Source organism: Amblyomma maculatum, chromosome 1 (genome assembly GCF_055883805.1).
Source record: "Amblyomma maculatum isolate TAMU_Amacu chromosome 1, ASM5588380v1, whole genome shotgun sequence".
In the NCBI taxonomy this organism is placed as follows: domain Eukaryota; kingdom Metazoa; phylum Arthropoda; class Arachnida; order Ixodida; family Ixodidae; genus Amblyomma; species Amblyomma maculatum.
This window is the reverse complement of record NC_139344.1, coordinates 234,551,027-234,571,575: the sequence shown is the minus strand read 5'-3', so window position 1 is coordinate 234,571,575 and position 20,549 is coordinate 234,551,027. Positions and strand designations below refer to the sequence as shown.

General features: G+C 46.6%; 1 protein-coding gene across 4 annotated transcripts in view; it reads left to right on the top strand.

The window, feature by feature from the left end:
- LOC146205916 (eukaryotic translation initiation factor 4E-binding protein Mextli-like) overlaps positions 1 to 20,549 on the top strand; it is a 131,643-nt gene that overhangs the window by 45,135 nt on the left and 65,959 nt on the right. For all 4 annotated transcript variants that reach the window (XM_084590580.1, XM_084590578.1, XM_084590582.1 and 1 more), the window contains one exon: positions 93 to 208. In XM_084590580.1, coding sequence (XP_084446706.1) covers positions 93 to 208 — 116 coding nt within the window. The remainder of the gene's footprint in view (positions 1 to 92; positions 209 to 20,549) is intronic.

Below are 20,549 nucleotides of genomic sequence, written 5' to 3'. Positions count from 1 at the left end.
CCTTCGTACATCTTAAAGAATGGGAGGAATCGATTAGAAGCAGAATATATGTTTGGGGACGGCATTTCAGCAGAAAAAACATTGCCTTGCAGATAGGGGATGGGCTTTCCCCATCCAACCAAGGATCTTATGTGTCTCCTGAGCCAGTTCTTTCCAACAACCGTGGAACGTCTGACCTATGCACTGAGGCAACGTCCTGGCAGGGGCTGTGAGTGTGCTCTATTTGCTACATTTGCCTTTTCTTTTTGTTTGTATGTTTGGTGAAAGGCTGAGCAAAGGGAGAACTTTCAAGTGTAATATTGTGGAGCCTCCATGCGAATAATCATTTTCTTTTTATTTCTTGTTTAGAATTTTGCTTGTGAATTTGGCGGTTTTTCAACAAAATGGCGTAGAAGAGACGGAAAAAAGAAAGGCTGTATGGTTGGGTGTGCCACCCTCAATGTTTCTCTGCTCTTTTCTGCTGTTTCTTTTTTTTCTTTTTTGCTGAAATACGGATCACTATCTAGTGAAATAAGTGCTCATTAAGAAGTACCGAAATCGTGCATGCACGGACCTACACTTCCTTAAGAAACAAAACCTATGCTTCTGTTTGGTGCAGACATGTTGAGCAGGGTTATGTAAGAAGGGGTGGCACATGTATGGCCCTATGCAAAGGTGTGAGCATGAGGAAGCAGGAGGGTACCATTTGTTATTGCATTTGATACGAGGCTGGTCACAAGGATAGAAAATCAGTTGTGGTACTTTCCATGGGGGTCACATGCTTGTACACTTTCTTTTGTAATAACAGAGTACCAACTCTCAAGTCTTGCTATTCCTTGTAACACATCCCTTCTCATCGAATTGTGAAGATTTTATTGTACACCCATGCACAATGGCATGTGACTGAATACCACTGAGCCAAAGCTTGAGCTGGGGGCATCTGTGTTTTGCTGGTTGGGATAGGGGCCATGAGTCTGCTTGTGGGAACAAGGCAAGGCTCTAATTTTGGGGAATACCCAGACAGGGAATGTCTGTTTCTTTCCACGCCTGTTCGTTGGAGCTAGGTGCAGGTTTGTGCATGTTGTGAAACGGCTGCTCTAAATTCTTCCGATTTATTTTGGAACATACGAAAGCAAGAAGGGCAACATTTTTGTTCCTAAACTGTGGGAGTTTGTATGCTGTTATAGCGTGCCATCGTCACCAAATTTGCGGAGATGAATCACAGACATGAGTCGTTGTCGGGTCTCCACAAATATATTTGGCAGGGCCCGCTCAGCCAGGCGGGAACGGGACAGTGCGCCTCCTGCATTCAGTTGAGGAGCCACGAAATCCAATCTGCGCATGCTTGGCAGGCGTGCTGGGGCTGTCATCTTCTGCGGCCGGACCATGATGGCATGCTATACTGTCAACGAGACCTAGGACACCCCTTGTAGCCTTTGCCATGTTTTGGAGCAGGAGAATGTGCCCAGTTCAAGCCACACACACCCATTTAAACTTTTCCTTTAGCAGACACTTCTAGAATATCGGCCCTAGTGGGAGCTTTTGTGAACTGAGTCGCTTGATTTTATTCAGTAAGCTTTCTGAGGGGACATAAGTTGCGATGAGACAGCATAAGCGAGGCAGGACTTGCTGTTGTCAAAATGAGAGCATGGAGTTATGGGCATCAAAAGTGAGCCATCATGAATACACTCGAACCTCGTTATAACAAAGTTGAATTTTTGGCTAAAATTAATTCATTATGTCTTATGCGCACCGATTCCTAAGAAGTCTGTAAGCAAAGGCCATAAGACAGACAACACAAAGGTGCAAAGACACACAACTTTTAATTTGCAGCTTGATATGAACATGTGAAAGCTCACCTTTTGTTCCATGTTGGAAAGAAAAAATGAACACACAAATAGGTGTGCTGGCCACGCACACACAGATTTATTTAAAAAACTCAGTTTTTGTCGCGACTCTTGACGGTATTTGAGAGGATGAAGTTTTCGACCATATCAATACACTGTAGCACTTTCTCGACGTCAGCTGATTAGCAACTTTTTCTAGGTTGTCCCTCAATTTCCTGCAGAAATCAGCTGATAAGAATTCTTGGTCTCTCAGTTTAGGTGCTGCTGCGTCACAGCTAAGTTGTTAGTGCAGAGGCGAAGTCCTCATATGTAACGTTCAAAAGCGCTTGTTGTCATGGTCACAAGGGCTAACGCATTTTTGGTTGTTCCTCATGGTGCCTTTTGAGAGTGTCTTCAATCACCTTCCTTCCATTTAGACAGATTGCTAAGTGCAACACTGAAATTGGCGACAACTTCCTTTTCTTGTGCTGCTAATCTTCACTTTCACCTTAAGCAAACCTGCTTTGTGCTTTCGTGTTGCTATTTTGTGTGACAGAAATGATGAAGTCGTGAACTTGGGCTTGGTTTGCACGCGTGTCTGCAGAAATGGTACTAGAATATTGAGAAATGTGTCGTCCAAGGTGTGAAGCAATGAGGGCGATTTGATAGTGATGAAGAGCACTGAGGGTGCTAGCAGTCAGAGGAGTGCTGTAGTAATGCTTGCAGCACAGCGAGAATACGCACGGCACCTGCTTCTGTACGTCATTTTCTTCATTGTCTCCTGCTGAATTGCGTTGCTTTATGGCAGTGCTGTGGTGCAGTGTTTACCAAAGAGAACTGATAGTTAGATGGGTCAGTCTTAAGACTAATGTACTTTCTAGCGCGCCGCTGTAGTGGTTGCAGATTGTCCGAAGAAGCAAGCTTTATTTCATGCTCTGCTAAATGCTGATTGACATGAAATGTGATCGTGGTACAGCCAAACCTCGTTATAACAAAGTCTCATTTTGCGCGGAAATTCGTTCGTTATATCCGATATTCGTTGTAAAAGTACACACAAATTCCTCCAAAAATATTCTGTTCATAAACCCAAGTAAAGGCTACCCTAAAATGGAAAGCACAGAGCTGAGAAAAAAAAAGCATTTTTTTTTCTTTAAAGCGTGGTATAAGCACGCGAAACCTTACCTTTCATTTTGCACTGCCAAGCAAAAATGAGCATACAAATCGGGATTTAGGCCACGTAGAACTGATTTATTTAAAAAAACGATGTAATCTTCATTTGGCGGCACTTCACACTATTCGATAGAATAAATTTCTCAACGAAATCGACACTGTGCAGCGCTTCCCCAATGTCAGCTGATTTGGCCACAGGTAGGTTCTCAAGGTACCTTCTCAATTTCCTCGCCATATCGGCGGCCTCGGCGCTGCTGAGAGCTCGCTCTTCGCCTTCTTCACTCTTATCGCTGCTCGTAGCATCATCTGTAGGAAGCAGCTGATCGACAATTTCTTGGTCGGTCAATTCGGGCGCCACAGCCAAGTTGTCATCGGCAGCAATAAAGTCCTCGAACGTAACATTCGGAACCGCCAGTTGACGGCATGTCGTCTTGTCGAAATTGTCCGCTTCACCTTCACCTTCACCGCTGTCGACCGCCCTGAATATTTTTATCTCTGTTTCAAGAGAAACTGCTTTGCGTTTCGGCGCCGCCATGCTGCAAGACGATGGCATGACCTCGAGGAAAGTGAGCACACGCGCGGGTCGGCGAAAAGTAGGGGCAGGGGCACGCGGGCAGTAGTTCGATCACGTGCAGGTCACATGCCAGGCAGCCGTTGATGCTAGATTCACTCGAGGTCCCTAGATGGCGTGGCGTGCGAAAGCGTGGGTGATTCAAACACATTTTAGGTGGAGGCGACACGGGAGGTGGTTCGATCACGTGCCGGTCACATGCCAGGCAGCCGTTGATGCTAGATTCATTCGCGGTCCCTAGATGGCGTGGCATATGAAAGCGCGGGTGATTCAAACACATTTTAGGTGGAGGCGATTGATAAAACCGAAATTTAGCGTATTGAAAATTTTTTTTTTTTTTTTTTTTTTGCTTCTTTGCGGATTTTGAGTCGTGTGAATACGAAATATGCTTCGTTATAACCGATTTAGTGTCAAATTTTCAGTTTTTCATTTCGTTATACAGATAGAACTCCCATAGAAATAAAGCACAGCCAACCAAACTTTGCTTTTACTTCGTTATATCCGATAATTCGCTGTATCAGTGTTCGTTATAACGCGGTTCGACTGTACATCTAAAATGGAGGACTATTTCTTTCAGTACCTTTAGGCAGTTTATTGGTGATAAAGGCCGTCGTATACTGCCCCATTTCTTGGTGCTCACTTTAAAAATAGATGTCACGTCACAGACAGTTAAATGTTTAAACTAAGCATTACATTGTTTCTGCATTTTAAATGTGTGCTCTCCAATCATACACTTACAACTTGCATATTTATCAAAACTTTTACGGGCTAAGCAAGGCACCCACGTGCTATGCGATGTCAGTGCACATTAAAGAGCCCCAGGTAGTCGAAATTTGTGGAGCCCTCCACTACAGTTGAACCCGGATATATCGAACTCAGAGAGGATCGCAAAATAATTCGATATATTGATAATTCGGTATACAGAAATTGGCATAAGGCGCCGCTTACAATCGTGGAAAATTATACCGTATTTGTCGCGTAATCAACCCACTCGCGTAATGAACCCACCCTCCACTTTTGCCCCCGAGAATTTTCAAAAAAGAAAAAGGTGTCAAAGCCGGTTCACATGCAAGCGATTGAGCGAACTCGGCGACGAGCGGCAGCGACAGAGTGAAAAATTTCCAACTTGTTAGAATTGCGTCGCTCGAGCCACTGCGGCAGCTCAAAACAGGTTTTTGCGTCGCCGCGGCAGAAATAGCGAGCATTTTCGCTTGCATGTCGGTCACGCGTCCCTCTGTTTCGGCCGTCACATTCACAGCTTATTTATTGGCAGCCCGCCAAGATGCTGCGCAGCGATAACATCATGGCGTGTTTATCTTTTGATAGCTCCTGCTGGGGGGGTGGCAGGGGAGCGAACTATCACACCTCGCTTGGGGCGGGTGTAGTCCACTGCCACAAAATCATTGGAAAGCGTGATAGCTGCAGATGCCGTTTAAAGCGAACTATGCTAAAAGCCGGTGTCATGATCACAGCTGACCGCATGCTTTCGTTAATTCATGGATGCAAGGATGGACGACTCGCAAAAAAAATTTGTTGCTTCTTATGTCCGCAGCTGCCATATCTAACGCTGCACAGCACGTTCAGCACGACAAGGATGGACGACTCTTGGAAAAAAAAACAGATGTGCCACTTCTTAACGTTTGTAGTCGCCATAGCTTACACACGTTCAGCACAATGACACGAGGCGTGCATCGCATGTCAGCCACCGCATGCAGAGGGTTCAGAGCACACTCTAGAGAAAGCGTCCGACGTTCTGCCTGCCATGTGCCGAGCTAGCTTGGCGCGTGCATAGTGCGTGCTGCTGCGAACGAAGACTGGGAAAGAGTGAGGAAGGAGAGAGAAGGCATGGCAGAAGAATGGGTACACCCTTGCACTTCGCTCTATCGCATTGTTTCCTCTCTGCCGAACACCACGGCTGCATTGGCTGCGTCTGCTCCGTACCGGTCGTTTGCCAAACCGATTCCCTGTCGTTCCTTCACTCACATGGCTTGCAAACGTCACATGCTGGCGTGCGGCAATCGAGCGCTGCACATGCGCGTGTCGTTGGGGAAAGGGCACGACCTGCGGCGCTGCACTAGACTAGCCGTCATCGAACTGTCATCTCGCATTCCTTCTGCGCGTGGCTTGAATACTTCATGCGGCAAACGGCCAAGGGTGATGCGATCGTCTTTGGGGAAGGCGAACCTTCCAGTGCGTGGTGCGGAGTTCGAGATATATCGAACGACCGGTGTAATTGAGTTCGATATACGATGCAGCTTTCCTATATTTTTACATGGGATTTTCAAGGGGATATTTCATGAGTTCAATATAACCAAAATTCAAATTATCCAGGTTCGATTATATGCGGGTTCGACTGTACGTAGTCTTTCATAGCCTTGAATCTCTTTGGGACGTTAAACGCCATAAATCAAACCAAACAACCATTGCTTCTCGGAATATTTCTGCTTGTATGCAGCAGTGTTTTTCCGCTATGACATTTTTTTTTCTTGGATGGTACTATACAATGCATGAACGGCTTCAGAATTGGATTTTAAAATTTTGCTTATTAAACATTGAACACTATCGCTCCTGGAACGCCCTTTATAGCTGACACCAAGGTAGTTAAATGGCAAGTGTGTGAGTAGCCTTTAGCAGGTGTTGCGCAGACCGACCATATTAGCCCTTGTTGATGTCTTTTGTGTCATCTTCCTGCTATGCTTTCAAGTTGCTTCTATGAGGCCGCCTTGGTTATAGCTAATAAGGGAATAATTACTCATTGACATCCACCCAAGCGCAGCCATACAGCTGCAAAGGAAAGCTGTACAGCTTTCTCAGAAACTTCGTAGTTCAAGAAAAATTGTCCTGGTCCGGGGATCGAACCCAGGACCACCGCCTTTCTGGGGCAGTTGCTCTACCAAATGGGCTGACAAGGACGGTCAGCAGGTCAGATGGTAGGGCGAGAGTGAATTGATCAATAACTCGAAGTGGGAATAGTTTTGGTTGAATATTTAGGGGAATCCCCCAAGGAATTTCCTGCTTAGCTCGGTAGAACGATTGCCCCAGAAAGGCTGTGGTCCCAGGTTCGATCCCCGGATCAGGACAAATTTTTATTTACCTACGAAGTTTCTGAGAAAGCTTTACTCATTGGCATCTACCTAAGCACAGCCATACGACTGCAAAGGAAAGCTGTACAGCTTTCCTTTGCAGTCGTATGGCTGTGCTTAGGTAGATGCCAATGAGTAATTACTCCCTTACTAGAAATTACGCCACCTTGGGGGATTCCGCTAAATATTCGACTTTGGTTAGAGCTAAGCATTTTCGGTGCACATGGCAAAAAAAGATCTTTCTGGAATACCGTATTTACTAGCATAATGCTCGCACTTTTTTTCGCGGACCGTGATGCTAAGTTGGGGGGGGGGGGGGGGGGGGCAATAATTATGCAGGGAAAATTTTTGAGCTAATGTTTTGAAGCACTAAAAGCAAATTTAAATAGGTGTGAATCAGGATTCTTAGGCCAGCTATTGTAATGTAGTGTCACACCAACGCTCGGTGATTGTCGATGATGACAAAGACGACGAGCGTACGTCGAAAGGCGCGTGCTAGAAAAAGAAGACGGCAGACAAAAGACGAAGACGCAAGAGACTGACGCGCTAGGTAAACGGTCGACCTGAACACCGACCTGAGCTTCAACGCACCCTTACATTTGGTGGAGGCTGCTCTTCGTTCCCTCCTCTCAAGCTGGAGCTTCGCAGCCGCACACTCGCTCGGCCATCCGCTATGCCTGAGGCAACAAGCCAGACCGCCACTCCACACTCGACTGATCCCACCTGTTCCCCTACCATCCTGTGCTCCGGTGGGCTTCGCCAGCGTGACCCCAGCTTTTTCAGTGGCGCCGACGACCAAGATGTAGACGACTGGCTATCCTCCTACGAACGTGTAAGCGCCTACAACAAGTGGGACGACACCACGAAGTTAGCCAACGTCCTCTTTTACCTGACCGATGTAGCAAATTTATGGTTCCGCAACCACGAACCCGACCTACCCACCTGGTCGGCCTTCAAAACGAGCTTTTCCGAGGTGTTCGGCCGCCCCGCTGTGCGCAAACTGCGCGCCGAACAACGCCTCGAAGCCCGCGCCCAGAATCCCGATGAATCGTTCACCAGCTATATAGAGGACATTGTGGATCTTTGTAGACGTGTTGATCCTTGCATGTCCGAAGCTGACAAGATCACCAAAATCGTGAAGGGAATCTCCGACGATGCATTTCACATGTTGACGGCCAGAAACCCCCAAACCGTCGTCGAGGTAGTTCAGCTCTGTCAGAGTTACGACGTCCTCAAAAGGCAACGAGCTTCTACCCGGCGTTCTCTCGTGAACGATCGGTTATTCGTACCTCCGACAGCATGCAGTCTCACTTCTGAACCACCTTCCCTCCTTCCTGAGATCAAGGCCTTTATACGGGAGGAAGTGGCTCGTCAACTATCGCTCCTCCCTGCTTCTGCCGCAACCACCCCATCGATAGATTCTGCACTTCGACGCACCATCCAGGAGCAAGTTGCAGAAGTTTTACCGCCAAGTTCTCAAATTGCGCCTGTGACAGCCCCGTTAACGTACGCCGCTGTCGCCGCCAGACCACCACCCTGCCCTGTCGCGTATGCTGCGCCGTTACCACCGCCTCCACCTCCGCCCCGCCCTTATCTGCCTCCTCGACGTCCGGTCAACAATCCATGGCGGACCTCCGACAACCGCCCAATCTGTTATTCATGTGGCGTTCCTGGCCACGTCGCCCGGCTTTGTCGCCAGCGCACGCAGTCATACCGCAATGGCCCCCGCCTGTACAGTTACAACTACAGTTCAAACTTTGAACCTTCCCCTCCCCCTGTCCCTGCTGGCACTTCTACGGACTCATCTTATCCTGACCGCTCCTCCCACTCCTCCCGTCGATCGCCGTCTCCCCGCCGTCGTTCCCTCTCGCCGCTGCGCCGTCGCTCTCCTGCTGGCCCGGAGGAAAACTAACAGCCGCAGTTCCGGAGGCAAGAACTGCGTTTTCCTCTACTTGTGAAAGTCCTCCGTCTTCCCCGACCAACGTTATCGAAGTGTTTGTTGATGGCGTCGCAGTTCTCGCTCTTGTGGACACTGGCGCCGCTGTGTCTGTTATAAGTGCCAACCTTTGCCGCCGACTTCGTAAAGTTACGACGACTGTTTCGAAATTTTTTCTCCGAACTGCCAGCTCACATCGCATTCAACCGCTTGCGGCGTGCACAGCTCGAATTGTCATTCAGGGTGTTTTGTACGTCGCCGAATTTTTTGTGCTGCCTCACTGCTCTCACGAACTGATTCTGGGTTGCGACTTTCTCACTAGTCATCATGCCATTATTGATTGTGCCCGAGCCAGCATCGAATTGTCTCCGCTTTCACCGGCCGCCTCGTCTGATACACCGCTCTACATCGATAAGATAACTGTGGCCGAAGATACTGACATCCCCGCCTGCTCTACCGTCCTCGTGCCCGTTTCCTGCGCCGGCTTTTCTGATTCGACAGTTCTGTTCACTCCGACTCACGCAGCTAATCGTCGCCATTGCTTAGTCCTGCCTTTCGCCCTTCTGACTTTCTGTGGTGGCTACAGCGCCATATACGTCTCTAACCCGTCGCCTTGTCCGTCAACGCTTCTTCGGGGAGAACGTCTTGGTCATGTCGAGTCCTTTGATGACGCTATGACATCTGCTGTCTCAGAAGACCCAACCCCACTGCAACTCGATACTATTGACTTGCCCGCTTCTGTACCGAACGACGACTCCACTGCAGCTTTTTCTGGCTGTCTGGATGCCAGCCTTTCAGCAGATCAACGCGACCAGCTCGTCAGCTTGCTGCAGCGCTTCCGTTCCTCATTCGACCTTCCTCGGACATCTTTGGGGCGCACATCCGTAGTCACTCACTGCATCGACACCGGTACGCACGCCCCGGTACGCCAGCGCCCTTATCGGGTATCGGCTGCTGAACGTCAAGTCATCACCGAGCACGTTAATGACATGCTTCAGCGTGGCGTCATCCAGCCTTCGCACAGCCCTTGGGCTTCTCCAGTTGTTCTCGTGAGGAAAAAGGATGGCTCTATACGGTTCTGTGTTGATTACAGGCGTTTGAACAAGATAACGCGAAAAGACGTATACCCCCTTCCACGTATTGATGACGCTCTGGATTGCCTTCAAGGTGCCGAATTCTTTTCATCTCTGGATCTTCGCTCGGGCTACTGGCAGGTACCCATGGCAGCTGACGATCGACCAAAAACCGCCTTTGTGACACCTGATGGTCTCTATGAATTTAACGTCATGCCGTTTGGATTGTGCAACGCGCCGGCCACCTTCGAGCGCATGATGGACACAATCCTGTGCGGACTCAAGTGGCATGACTGTCTTTGTTACCTAGACGATGTCGTCGTGTTTTCAAAAGATTTTACGTCACATTTGGACCGTCTCGAGCGTGTGCTAAAGTGTTTGACTGATGCCGGCCTGCAACTAAATTTGAAAAAGTGCTGCTTCGGGGCTCGCCAGCTTCCTATATTGGGACACGTTGTTTCGAAAGACGGTGTTCGTCCAGATCCTGCGAAACTCCGTGCAGTAGCTGAGTTTCCACGCCCAACTTCCCTAAAGGAGCTGCGTAGTTTTATCGGGCTGTGCTCGTATTTTCGTCGCTTCGTCCACAATTTCGCTTCGATCATCTCGCCGCTGACTGATCTCCTTGCCGGTGACGCCATTCTTTCGTCTTGGACATCCGACTGTGATGAGGCCTTTTCGACACTTCGGCGCCTTCTAGTGTCGCCTCCGATTCTCCGCCATTTTGACCCTACGGCGCCTACCGAAATTCACACTGATGCCAGCGGTGTAGGTCTCGGCGCTGTCCTTGCACAACGAAAGCCCGGCAACCCAGAGTACGTTGTTGCTTATGCCAGCCGTACCTTAACAAAGGCCGAAAAGAATTATTCTGTAACCGAAAAGGAGTGCTTGGCCATCATTTGGGCCATTGGGAAGTTCCGCCCATATCTCTACGGTCGTCCCTTTTCTGTTGTTACGGACCATCACGCACTCTGCTGGTTGTCCACCCTTAAAGACCCATCCGGCCGTCTTGCTCGTTGGGCCCTCCGCTTACAAGAGTACGACATTCAGGTTACCTACCGGTCAGGCCGTAAGCATTCTGATGCCGACGCCCTGTCTAGGTCACCTCTTCAATGTAGCTCTGACTCGACAGCTATCACCATAAGTGACTCATTTTCGCTAGAAATTGCCGACATGCCCAATGAACAAAGGCAAGACCCTTGGATCGCTTCTCTTCTCACGCTTTTATCTACACCTTCTCTGCGCCCAGCTTCACGAACGCTTCACCGCCAAGCTCGTCACTTTTCCATCCGCGACGGCATGCTTTACCGCCGAAACTACCTTTCCGACGGACGCAAGTGGCTCCTTGTCATTCCTCGGCATCTCCGTTCGGAAATATGCGCCGCTTTTCACGCCGATCCTCAGTGTGCCCACGCCGGAGTGTTGAAAACTTACACTCGTCTTCGCCTCCGCTATTACTGGCAGGGTATGTACCGCTTCGTGCGTCATTACGTTCGCGCATGCCAGGAATGCCAACGCCGCAAAAACCCTCCACACCACTCCACCGTTCCGATGCAGCCCTTGCCCTGCCCCAGCCGACCATTCGATCGTGTTGGTATTGATCTTTACGGGCCACTACCAGTCACTCCAGCTGGTAACCGTTGGGTCATCGTGGCTGTTGACCACCTTACCCGCTACGCAGAAACATCTTCCTTACCTTCTGCGTCGGCGCCAGACGTTGCGTCTTTCGTCCTGCACCATCTCGTCCTGCGCCATGGTTCACCTAAAGAATTGCTCAGTGACCGTGGCCGTGTTTTTCTTTCTGAGACCATTGAAGCCCTTCTTCAGCAGTGCCGCATTGTCCACCGTTCTACCTCGGCCTACCATCCGCAGACAAATGGCATGACAGAACGTTTTAACCGCACCTTAAGTGACATGCTGGCCATGTATGTCGCGTCCGACCACTCAAACTGGGACCGGCTTCTCCCATTCGTCACGTACGCTTATAATACTGCCATACAAAGCACGACCGGCTTCTCCCCCTTTTTTCTTCTATACGGCCGTGAACCCACCTCAACTATGGACACGATACTTCCTTATCGCCCTGATACCTCCGAAGCGACCACCGTCTCTCAAGCAGCAGCATATGCAGAAGAATGTCGCCAGTTGGCCCGCTCATTTACAACCCAGAACCAAGGTCACCAGCAGTTCCTTCGCGCACCGTCTTGTCCAGCTCCTTCATACACCGCAGACTCCCTCGTGTGGCTTTGGGTTCCTGCCACCCCTTCCGGCCTCTCTACCAAACTTGCTTCCAAATACCATGGCCCATATCGGATTATTTGCCAGACCTCTCCGGTGAACTACGTTATAGAACCGCTTGTACCGACACCGGATATGCGTCGCCGCGGGCGTGAAACAGTGCACGTTGACCGCCTCAAGCCCTGTTACGACCCGCCTGTTGTGTCCACACCATGAGTCGGCAGGATGCCTCTTTTTTCTCCCGGGGATAATTGTAGTGTCACACCAACGCTCGGTGATTGTCGACGATGACAAAGACGACGAGCGTACGTCGAAAGGCGCGTGCTAGAAAAAGAAGACGGCAGACAAAAGACGAAGACGCAAGAGACTGACGCGCTAGGTAAACGGTCGACCTGAACACCGACCTGAGCTTCAACGCACCCTTACAGTAAATACAACCAAAACATTACTTTCAAGCAACACTTAACCTTGTTATAAAAGTACAAGGTCGCCAAAAGCACTTTATTTGCCACACGTAGCCTCAATGTCACTCCCCGCGTTTCGTGGTATAATGCTGACAGCAGACCATACAGTTCTACTCTTGATCCGAGACTTCATTAGAGTCCGTGTCGGCACTGCAATCGTTGTCTGCAGTAGTGTACTACGCAGAACTCGTTGACGCCAAAGTGCCTGCTGGCAGTGTGGTTGCTATGCTGTAGCGCGTACTCGAAAGTTTTCAGCTTAAAGCAGCTGTATAACTTGCATACTGCCCCCTTGTGATGCGGCACCAAGAAGACTGTAGACGGTGGAACAAGCAAGTTAACACGGACGGAACGAAGGAACAATGACGACGCGGAGGCGCACCTCGCAAAATGGCGACTACGAGCATCATGGAAGTAAAAAAAAAGGAAAGACGAGCATACCTATGATGATGATGATGACCTGAGCACGCTAGCGCCGCCTGGTAATGCATGCACACAATACTAGCTAGGTTCAGTAGCGCTTAAAAGTAGGCGCTTGTTACTACTAGCATACGACTCTCTCCTGGTGGTAATATTGGTGGTGCGATGATTATGCGAGTAAAAAAAAAATCCAACTTTTTGACGCCCAATGTTGGGGGTGCGGGCATTATGCGAGTAAATACGGTATGCTCAAATGCAGACGGTCCGCTTGTGCACTCCAAAGCACCTTCCTGGCTGACCCTTCTCATGAGGCAACCTCGTTGCGGCGAGCACTGGTAGGAAGGCACAGCTTCATGCAGGCGATACACCAAAGCATGTTCATACAATCCTGCTGAATAAATTTTTCTTTCCTTTTTTTTTGCCTAATAATTTTTTTTTTTATCGTTTCCAGTGAGCACACATATGGCTAATGTGATCGTGGAAATATATTAAAAATTCACGTGGTTTCAATTTTTTTTTCCTAGAAGCAGTGGAAAAGTGCTAGTGGGGAGCGAATGCTGCAGTAATGGCAGTGCTCGTGGCCAATATTTTAGTAATATTTGATCATGTATTGACCCCCCCACCCCTGTTTTTTTTTTTTTCCAAAATTTTCATTACTGGTCTCTCAGTTTCATGCCTTCGCTGTTGCAATCTGCAGTGCTGACCTTGCAGAGCACCATGTTTAAGGCTTGCTTTGCAGCTTTGTCATGGGTGCAGAGCGAAGCAATGAAACACCACTCATTTCTATCAGTTTCAGAAATGCTTGCTCCTACGCATTGAAAAACAAAAAATTTAGTGCAAAATGACTAGGTAATCAAAGCATGGTAATAAACGGAGGCTCTGTGCCGAGTACGTTTCTTATCGCGATGTTTTTGGGTTCTGTGTTTGGATAATACGCTTTTTTGAATAATGGATTTAATTTGCAATTCCTGTGAGAATCATATCGACAAGATTCCACTGTAGTGAGTAGGTGCAGAGGCATTTTCTGGCTGTGTTTCTGCCAAATATTTGCTTGCTGCCAAGTTCACATTACATTCCGACGCGATTGTGCCATGATGTAACACGAGCTTGAGAAAATGGGGAAGCGATGAGGCATGCTTTGTAATATGCTGCATTTTGCGATGGCTGCTATGCAAAGAAGAGCAATCATTGTTAGCGCTCCCATGGTACCCCATCACTGGGTAGCTCATTCATGGCATTACATTGCCCAAGCTCCTAGCTGTGACAGCTTCCTGGAGAACATTTATGCTGAAAAATGCCGGACAGTAGCCTTTTTTTTTTTTTTTTTTTTTTTACTCTTGTACTAGTTCCCAATGAAATATTTCAGCCAGTTTGCTACGCTTGGAATTGCAGTCATTTTGTGTTGCCATTTAACTCTACAATGAACTGCTGCTGTATTGCCTTTTCATTGGTTTACTTCCTTTTAAGCGCTCTTTTCATAGCTTTGTTAGTATGTAGAGACACTGCCGAGGCATATTTTTGTGCTGACTACCGTTTCCTCATATCCCGTACGGCATATTCCGATAACCTAACAAGGCGATCATCAGTGCTTAATTAAATGTCTGGCTCCATCGGATGGGGGTCTCTATAGTGATTCAAGCACCGGTGGAGAGAGAAATAGAGCGAGAGAGAATGAGCTGCTGGTGGCCTGCTTCGCACATCATTTTGTTCAAAGGGGAGAAAGTGATATTTCTCCGTATTGGGCTTTAGAAATTATGTTAATGATTTTATTAAAGCTTACTACGAAATTGCAGAAACAATGGATCTGAAAACCACTGACAAAAATTGCAAAAATTTAAAAAATGGCAGCCTGTTTCGTATTCATACAATCCTTATACATTTGAGCGCAAAGGGCGGAGGGGGGGGGGGGGGGGGGGGGGTCATTAGGCCGTGGTGATCATAATAATGATGATATATGTTAACATATAAGAAATTTAATTCCTTCTATACTTAGAGAAATTTCTTACTGTGACCTTATTCGATATCCTTAAAACTGGCTGTCTCTGCCTTCCTGCGTGCACTTTTCCTTTCACAATCGCTGGCCACAGTTTGCTGTGACCATTAGGTGCAAACTAGCACAGTCTAATGCATCAGGGGAAGCTTGAGGCATTTAAACGAAGCAGAATTACAAGCCAGCTCACCAAGCTGTCTTCTTCGTGCTCACAGCTCTCCTTCTGCACGTAGTGCCCTCTCATGCCACCCTGAGCTTTTATCGCTGATATGGCCCATTTTCTGCTTGTGCATGACACACCTCCCAGTTCCAGTACACAATAGAAGTGGTAGCAGGGGCCATATGGTTGGCGTGGCGATGAGGCGATGGTTCAAACGATGACTTGCCACTAGGCTGCTGATTATAGTTCCTTCAGTTAACCCTAGATTACACAGCATGCGGCCATGTGGGAGACTCGCACACTTGTGCTGTAGGTGCTTCCCTCGATCGAAATATTGCGTTTCTTGTATTTTTTCGACTCTTTTATGCATTTTGAGCCATTTGAATACAAAAACTTGCTTCGTTAAGCTGTTGAGCTTCAAATTTTATTTTGCTTTATATTAGCCTATATTGCACTAAATTCATGTCCATTATAACAAGGTTCGACTGTGTTAGATCAATATGTGCACACACCAAGTATTCCATTTAAGGAATATTTCATCTGAAGGCTCACTTGTATTCTGGGGGTACCTAGGATATTGTACTGTGCACTGACTGAATTTGTCTTGTGTCACAGTGTTCTTGTGAGCACTGTAGAATGTGTGGTAGCGTTACCGCTGTGCTTGCTTCATGGTTTCATCAAAAGAGGACTCATGTGCATTGCTGGGCCAAACAAAGGAATAATGAGAGGTTTAATCACAAATGCATTGCCATTTGGCATAACACAAGTTCCTGCTTAAGGCAAGAGGTGTGTGCGAATAGTAGTGGTGTGCGAATATTGAAATTTCAAATATGAATAGCAGAAAACAAAAAAAAAATCCTTCAAATATCACATTGCAGTGCGGAACTAGTATAGTTCCGCACCTCAGCCTCTTGAACAGATATTATGCCGCGTAATATTTCAACACATGCCCCTACTGCAATGCTTACGCTTAACTGCGTAAACTACGAATAATGCAACGAGTGGCACAGCTTCCATGTGCTCCAAGAGGACAACAACTGCACAAACAGAAGTGACATGCATTCTTTCAATGAGATACCTTTAAAACAAAACAAGAGAGAGTGACTATGCGCCAAGCAACACCCGAAAATGCGCACAGCAGGACTTGGCTGACACAGGCTGATGCACCATTTGACTATTGGTTTTCCTAGCAGTGGGACCTTCTGATCACTGTCATGCTGGCTGTTGCCTGCGCATCAGATAAGTGACATAAAAGTGAACTATGCGATTGGAGCAATGTAGGCATGGTTGTTTGTCTTGCTGGTCACACCTCTACATAGCAGCCCATCCAAGTTAACCTGTGCAAGCAGCCCCTGTGCCATCTGATTATGCGTGCTACAGGTTATGCAACTGGTCCAATCAGTAGACATCAGACAAGAGAATGAAGAGGCAGAAGTTTGCATACACAGCAGAGTTATAATTTTTGTTTGAGGACATGGTAGTAAAAGGATTAAATTAAGATCTAGCAGCACTTTTTGAAGTATGAGCTTTAAGCGAAAACAACTTTGAGCAATTACAAACCACGCTTAATGATGAAAGTAAACTTTACTTCGATTATTTTACTGACCCTTTCAGCTCTATCTTCAGATAATTTGCTATTGTGATTTCGTCCGGATCAGGTGTTGATAGTTGGTTGCATTCAGTTGTTGGGAAATGTATGAAAAATTTCGATATTGGTTGTCTGAATCAAACATGAACTTTGTGACTAATATATTGGATTCATTTTTGGAATTAGAAATATTTGTACACTCTCGACTAATTTAGCCATTTGCACTATTGTACCTCATTGCTGAAAGTAGGTCTGAACTTGAAAAGATTCGGTAGAGCCTGCCAAGAAATTTTTACATGATCGTTTAGTATACTGTGTATTTAATGAAGAATGTGGAATGCATGTGAATGGACCCCCGTCGGGGTGGCGCAGTGGTTACGGTGCTTGACTACTGTGGCCAAGGATGCGGGATCGAATCCCGGCCTCAGTAGCCGCTTTTCGATGGAGGTGAAAAGCAAGGCGCCTCTGTTCTGTACGATTTCAGTGCACGTTAAAGAACCCCAGGTGGCCGAAATTTTTAGTCCTCCACTACGGTGTCTGTCTCATAGCCTGAGTCGCTTTGGGACATTTGGAAAAACCCCCAAACCAAACCGAATTTATGTAAACTAGTCTTGAACAATAGGGGTGTGTAAATATTCGAAATTTCGAATACGATTCATACTCAAAAAACTGATTTTTCTAAATTTCTGAATACTAAAAAATTATTGAATACATGAACAAAATTTTTGAAATCGCCACAGTTTAACTGCACTGCGCGCTTTACATGAATCTTTGACTGTGTGGACTGTGTAGTGAAGCACCTTCAAAATGCGATGGGACCGTTTTATCAAGGGGACCTTCCTTTTTGAAACAGAGGAACTTTTTGACTGTGTGTACAAAGCAAAGCACTAGACGAAGCCAAGAAAAAAACAATGTTGTTCTCGCATCGTTTTTTTCTCAGATGCAGAGACAACTATCATACAGTTGTTCGTTAGATAATATTACTGTGATGATGCAAATGGTTTGTGGCAGCCTTTTCAGGCCCATTTGTTAATTCAAGCTTTCACCTAATTCAGACATTCTTTTTGGTTTCTTAAAGGCCGGATTAACGTGAGTTTATTGATTCAGCAGCCAAGTGACAGCTCCACTCAGTTTCATGCAGGTCCTATCTGTACAGAAATGGTACAGTCGAACCTCGATATAACGAAGGTCTACATGCAGACGAAAATTATGTGAAATCGGGAATTTCGTTACATTCAGGTTCCCAAGTTTTAGCTGTCCAAATAAAGTAACAGGTTCGTGGAACACTGCTAGTAGATGGGAACTTGCAGATAACGAATTCAGGAAATAAGTAAACTCTAGCCGTAGTAATGCTAACAGGGGCACCGGATGTTCTTTTTTATTCAGGAGTATATAATAAATAATTGCAAACGGATGCGAACGCATCATTTTTCCCTTTGTGCGCAAAGAGAGCGCAGCACCTAATATTCAAAGCTACTGCCAGATGTCGCCACTGGTATCGTCCAACGTTTGCAAACGGGGACTAGTCGAGATCAGCTCATCTAAGGAAACGGGGGCGCTATCATATGTTCGCATTCGCATCGCCCACCCCAGCGTGGCTACCTTGGGTGTTTCAATCTTTTGCTGAGGTCTCGTACCCGTACTGTATTTATTCACGTAATGAACCCACGGCAGCGAGCCAGGATGCTGCGCAGTGAGAACATCACGGTGTCTTTCTAGACATTAGCTCGAGGAGTCAGGTGGGGTTGGCAAAGTGCCAACATCCTTGACAATAAAGCGGGCGGTGGCTTGCTGAACTCGTCCTATTGTGCGAGCATGGTTTTCAGTATGTTTGCTTTAGCACGCAGCTATTGGGGGGGCGCCGTTCACTGCTACAAAATTATTGCCACGTGTGATAGCAGCAAACTGCGCTTGAAGTGAACGATTCTACAAGCTGCGTCATGATCTCAGCTTACCACAGGCTTTCTTTGATGATCGGTGGGATGAAGAATGGCCGACTTTAGCTAAAACAATTGAACTCTTTCCCCTCCTTAAAGTGCCGTCTGTCCCGACTGGACAGTATGATACGACGTGATGTGACCTGAAACCTCCGCACTGCGGAACTTGTATGCACACGACAGATGGCGCAGCGGTACGCTCCTGTCATCATCCGTTTGTTTCGCTCGCAGATTCCATACTGCTGGCAAAATTGGCATGTAAAAGGGCAAATACAAAATGTGGTCAGTCTTGGCTAAAATTTTAGTTCTCATGCGATTGTCAAGGTGGCTGCTAGTACCTGTATGCGATGCGCGAGGACTTCGTTAAATTGAAAGGGCAACCTAAAATTACTTCGTTAAATTATGAAAAAAGCGCATGGTTTTCAGGGGCAGGCATTGTGAAATTTTAAAAAATGTTTTATATGTCACAAATTTCTTTACATAAAGTTTCGTTACGTTGACGATTGTACGTTTATACTGGATTTTTTGGTAGGGCATGCACTTCTGTGCAAAACTTCTGTATGCAAGCTGCTTTTATTTTTTTGTTCTCTGATCAAAAATTTGATATTTAAAGGATTTTTTGTACCATATTCGTATTTGAAAATTTCATTATTCGCACACCCCCTAGTCAAAGGTCATTCCAGGGTAAGATTCTAAGGTGTAAACATCATGTTCTGATTTATGCACTGTAAAAAAAAAAACGTCAAGTCGTGACGTTCCCTTACCTTTGCATAAATATCATTAGGTGTTGCGTGAAATTTTTCCTTGTGCCAGAAAGTGGTAAAAAATAAGTGTACCTAGTATGCTATTTGGGTTTTAACGTCCCAAACTGTCATCAGCTGCGAGGGTTGCTGTTGTGGAAGGTTCCTCGTTAGTTTCAACCACCTGGAGTTTTTTAATGTGCACCGACATTGCACAGTACACGGAGCTAAAACACAAGACAGCCATCGAAACACGGCTGCTACAGTGAGAATCAGACCCACGTCCATGGATTCTGTAGTTACGTGCCCTAACCAGTGCAATGGAGATAGCAGTATAACTAACAAAATCCCTAGGACTTGCAGATGGCTAAAAAAAATACAAAACAAAATTCAGTTCCCTTCCAAGGTGCCTATAACTTGCTTGAAATGCTTGAGAGCAGTCTATAATATATATATATAATATATATATATATATATATATATATATATATATATATACAACTTCTTTGTGAGAGGGAGAGTGTCTTTACTTGCCAGGATAACATTAGAAAGCTACAAATTTGGATTTTTCAATATGTGCATCGAAGTTGGGTGGTGGAAGGATCCACTTCATATATGCGAGAGGGCAGTTTGAACCTAGGGCTTTGGGGCAGTGAAAAGGTGGAGATGGTTAGAGCTAGGGAGTTCCTAGGAACATTCCCAGCGGCAGGAACCAGCATTGCAGTAGTTGCTTGCAGCCCTACTGGCACTGCCATGATTAACCTCGCCAGCGACTCCAGCTTCTGCCGCATAAGTGTGGAGGTGGACGCCTATTGTCTAGCTCGATTTTCGTAGAAGCAGTGCAAGTTGTCGTCATTGAGCTCGCCTCATTCATCATGTGGCATCTGAACCGTGCAGTCGTTCACATGTTAGTTCACAGATTGAAGGTTTGGCCAAGAGATATTTCATTGCCATGCTGCAAACATTGTCTTTGCACCAGGAAGACAATTTTATAAAATATGCCTAAGAAAGCTTGTGCCAATGTTGCTGGGCTTAGTAGCATAACTTGGGGGTCTGGCATCTGTTTTTCTTTAAACTGGAGCACATTTTATCTCTAGGTACCTACTTCTTTAAAAGTATTTCCAAAAGCAGACATAAACAGCCCTGTAAGTTGACAGTTGATTCACATTAAGAGCCTTTCATATTTGATGTTCCACTCAGTGGCATTAGCCATACTATGACAATATGATCCAAAAGTTGCCAGTACCATTAAATGTATGCCATTTTCAACCTAATATTTCATCACCATCTAACCTTGTGTGGGACGCATGATAGCCGCGGCTACTTATGTGCCAAAAACTCCATGTAACAGATTTTTCATACACTTGGTCTAGGCAGGGT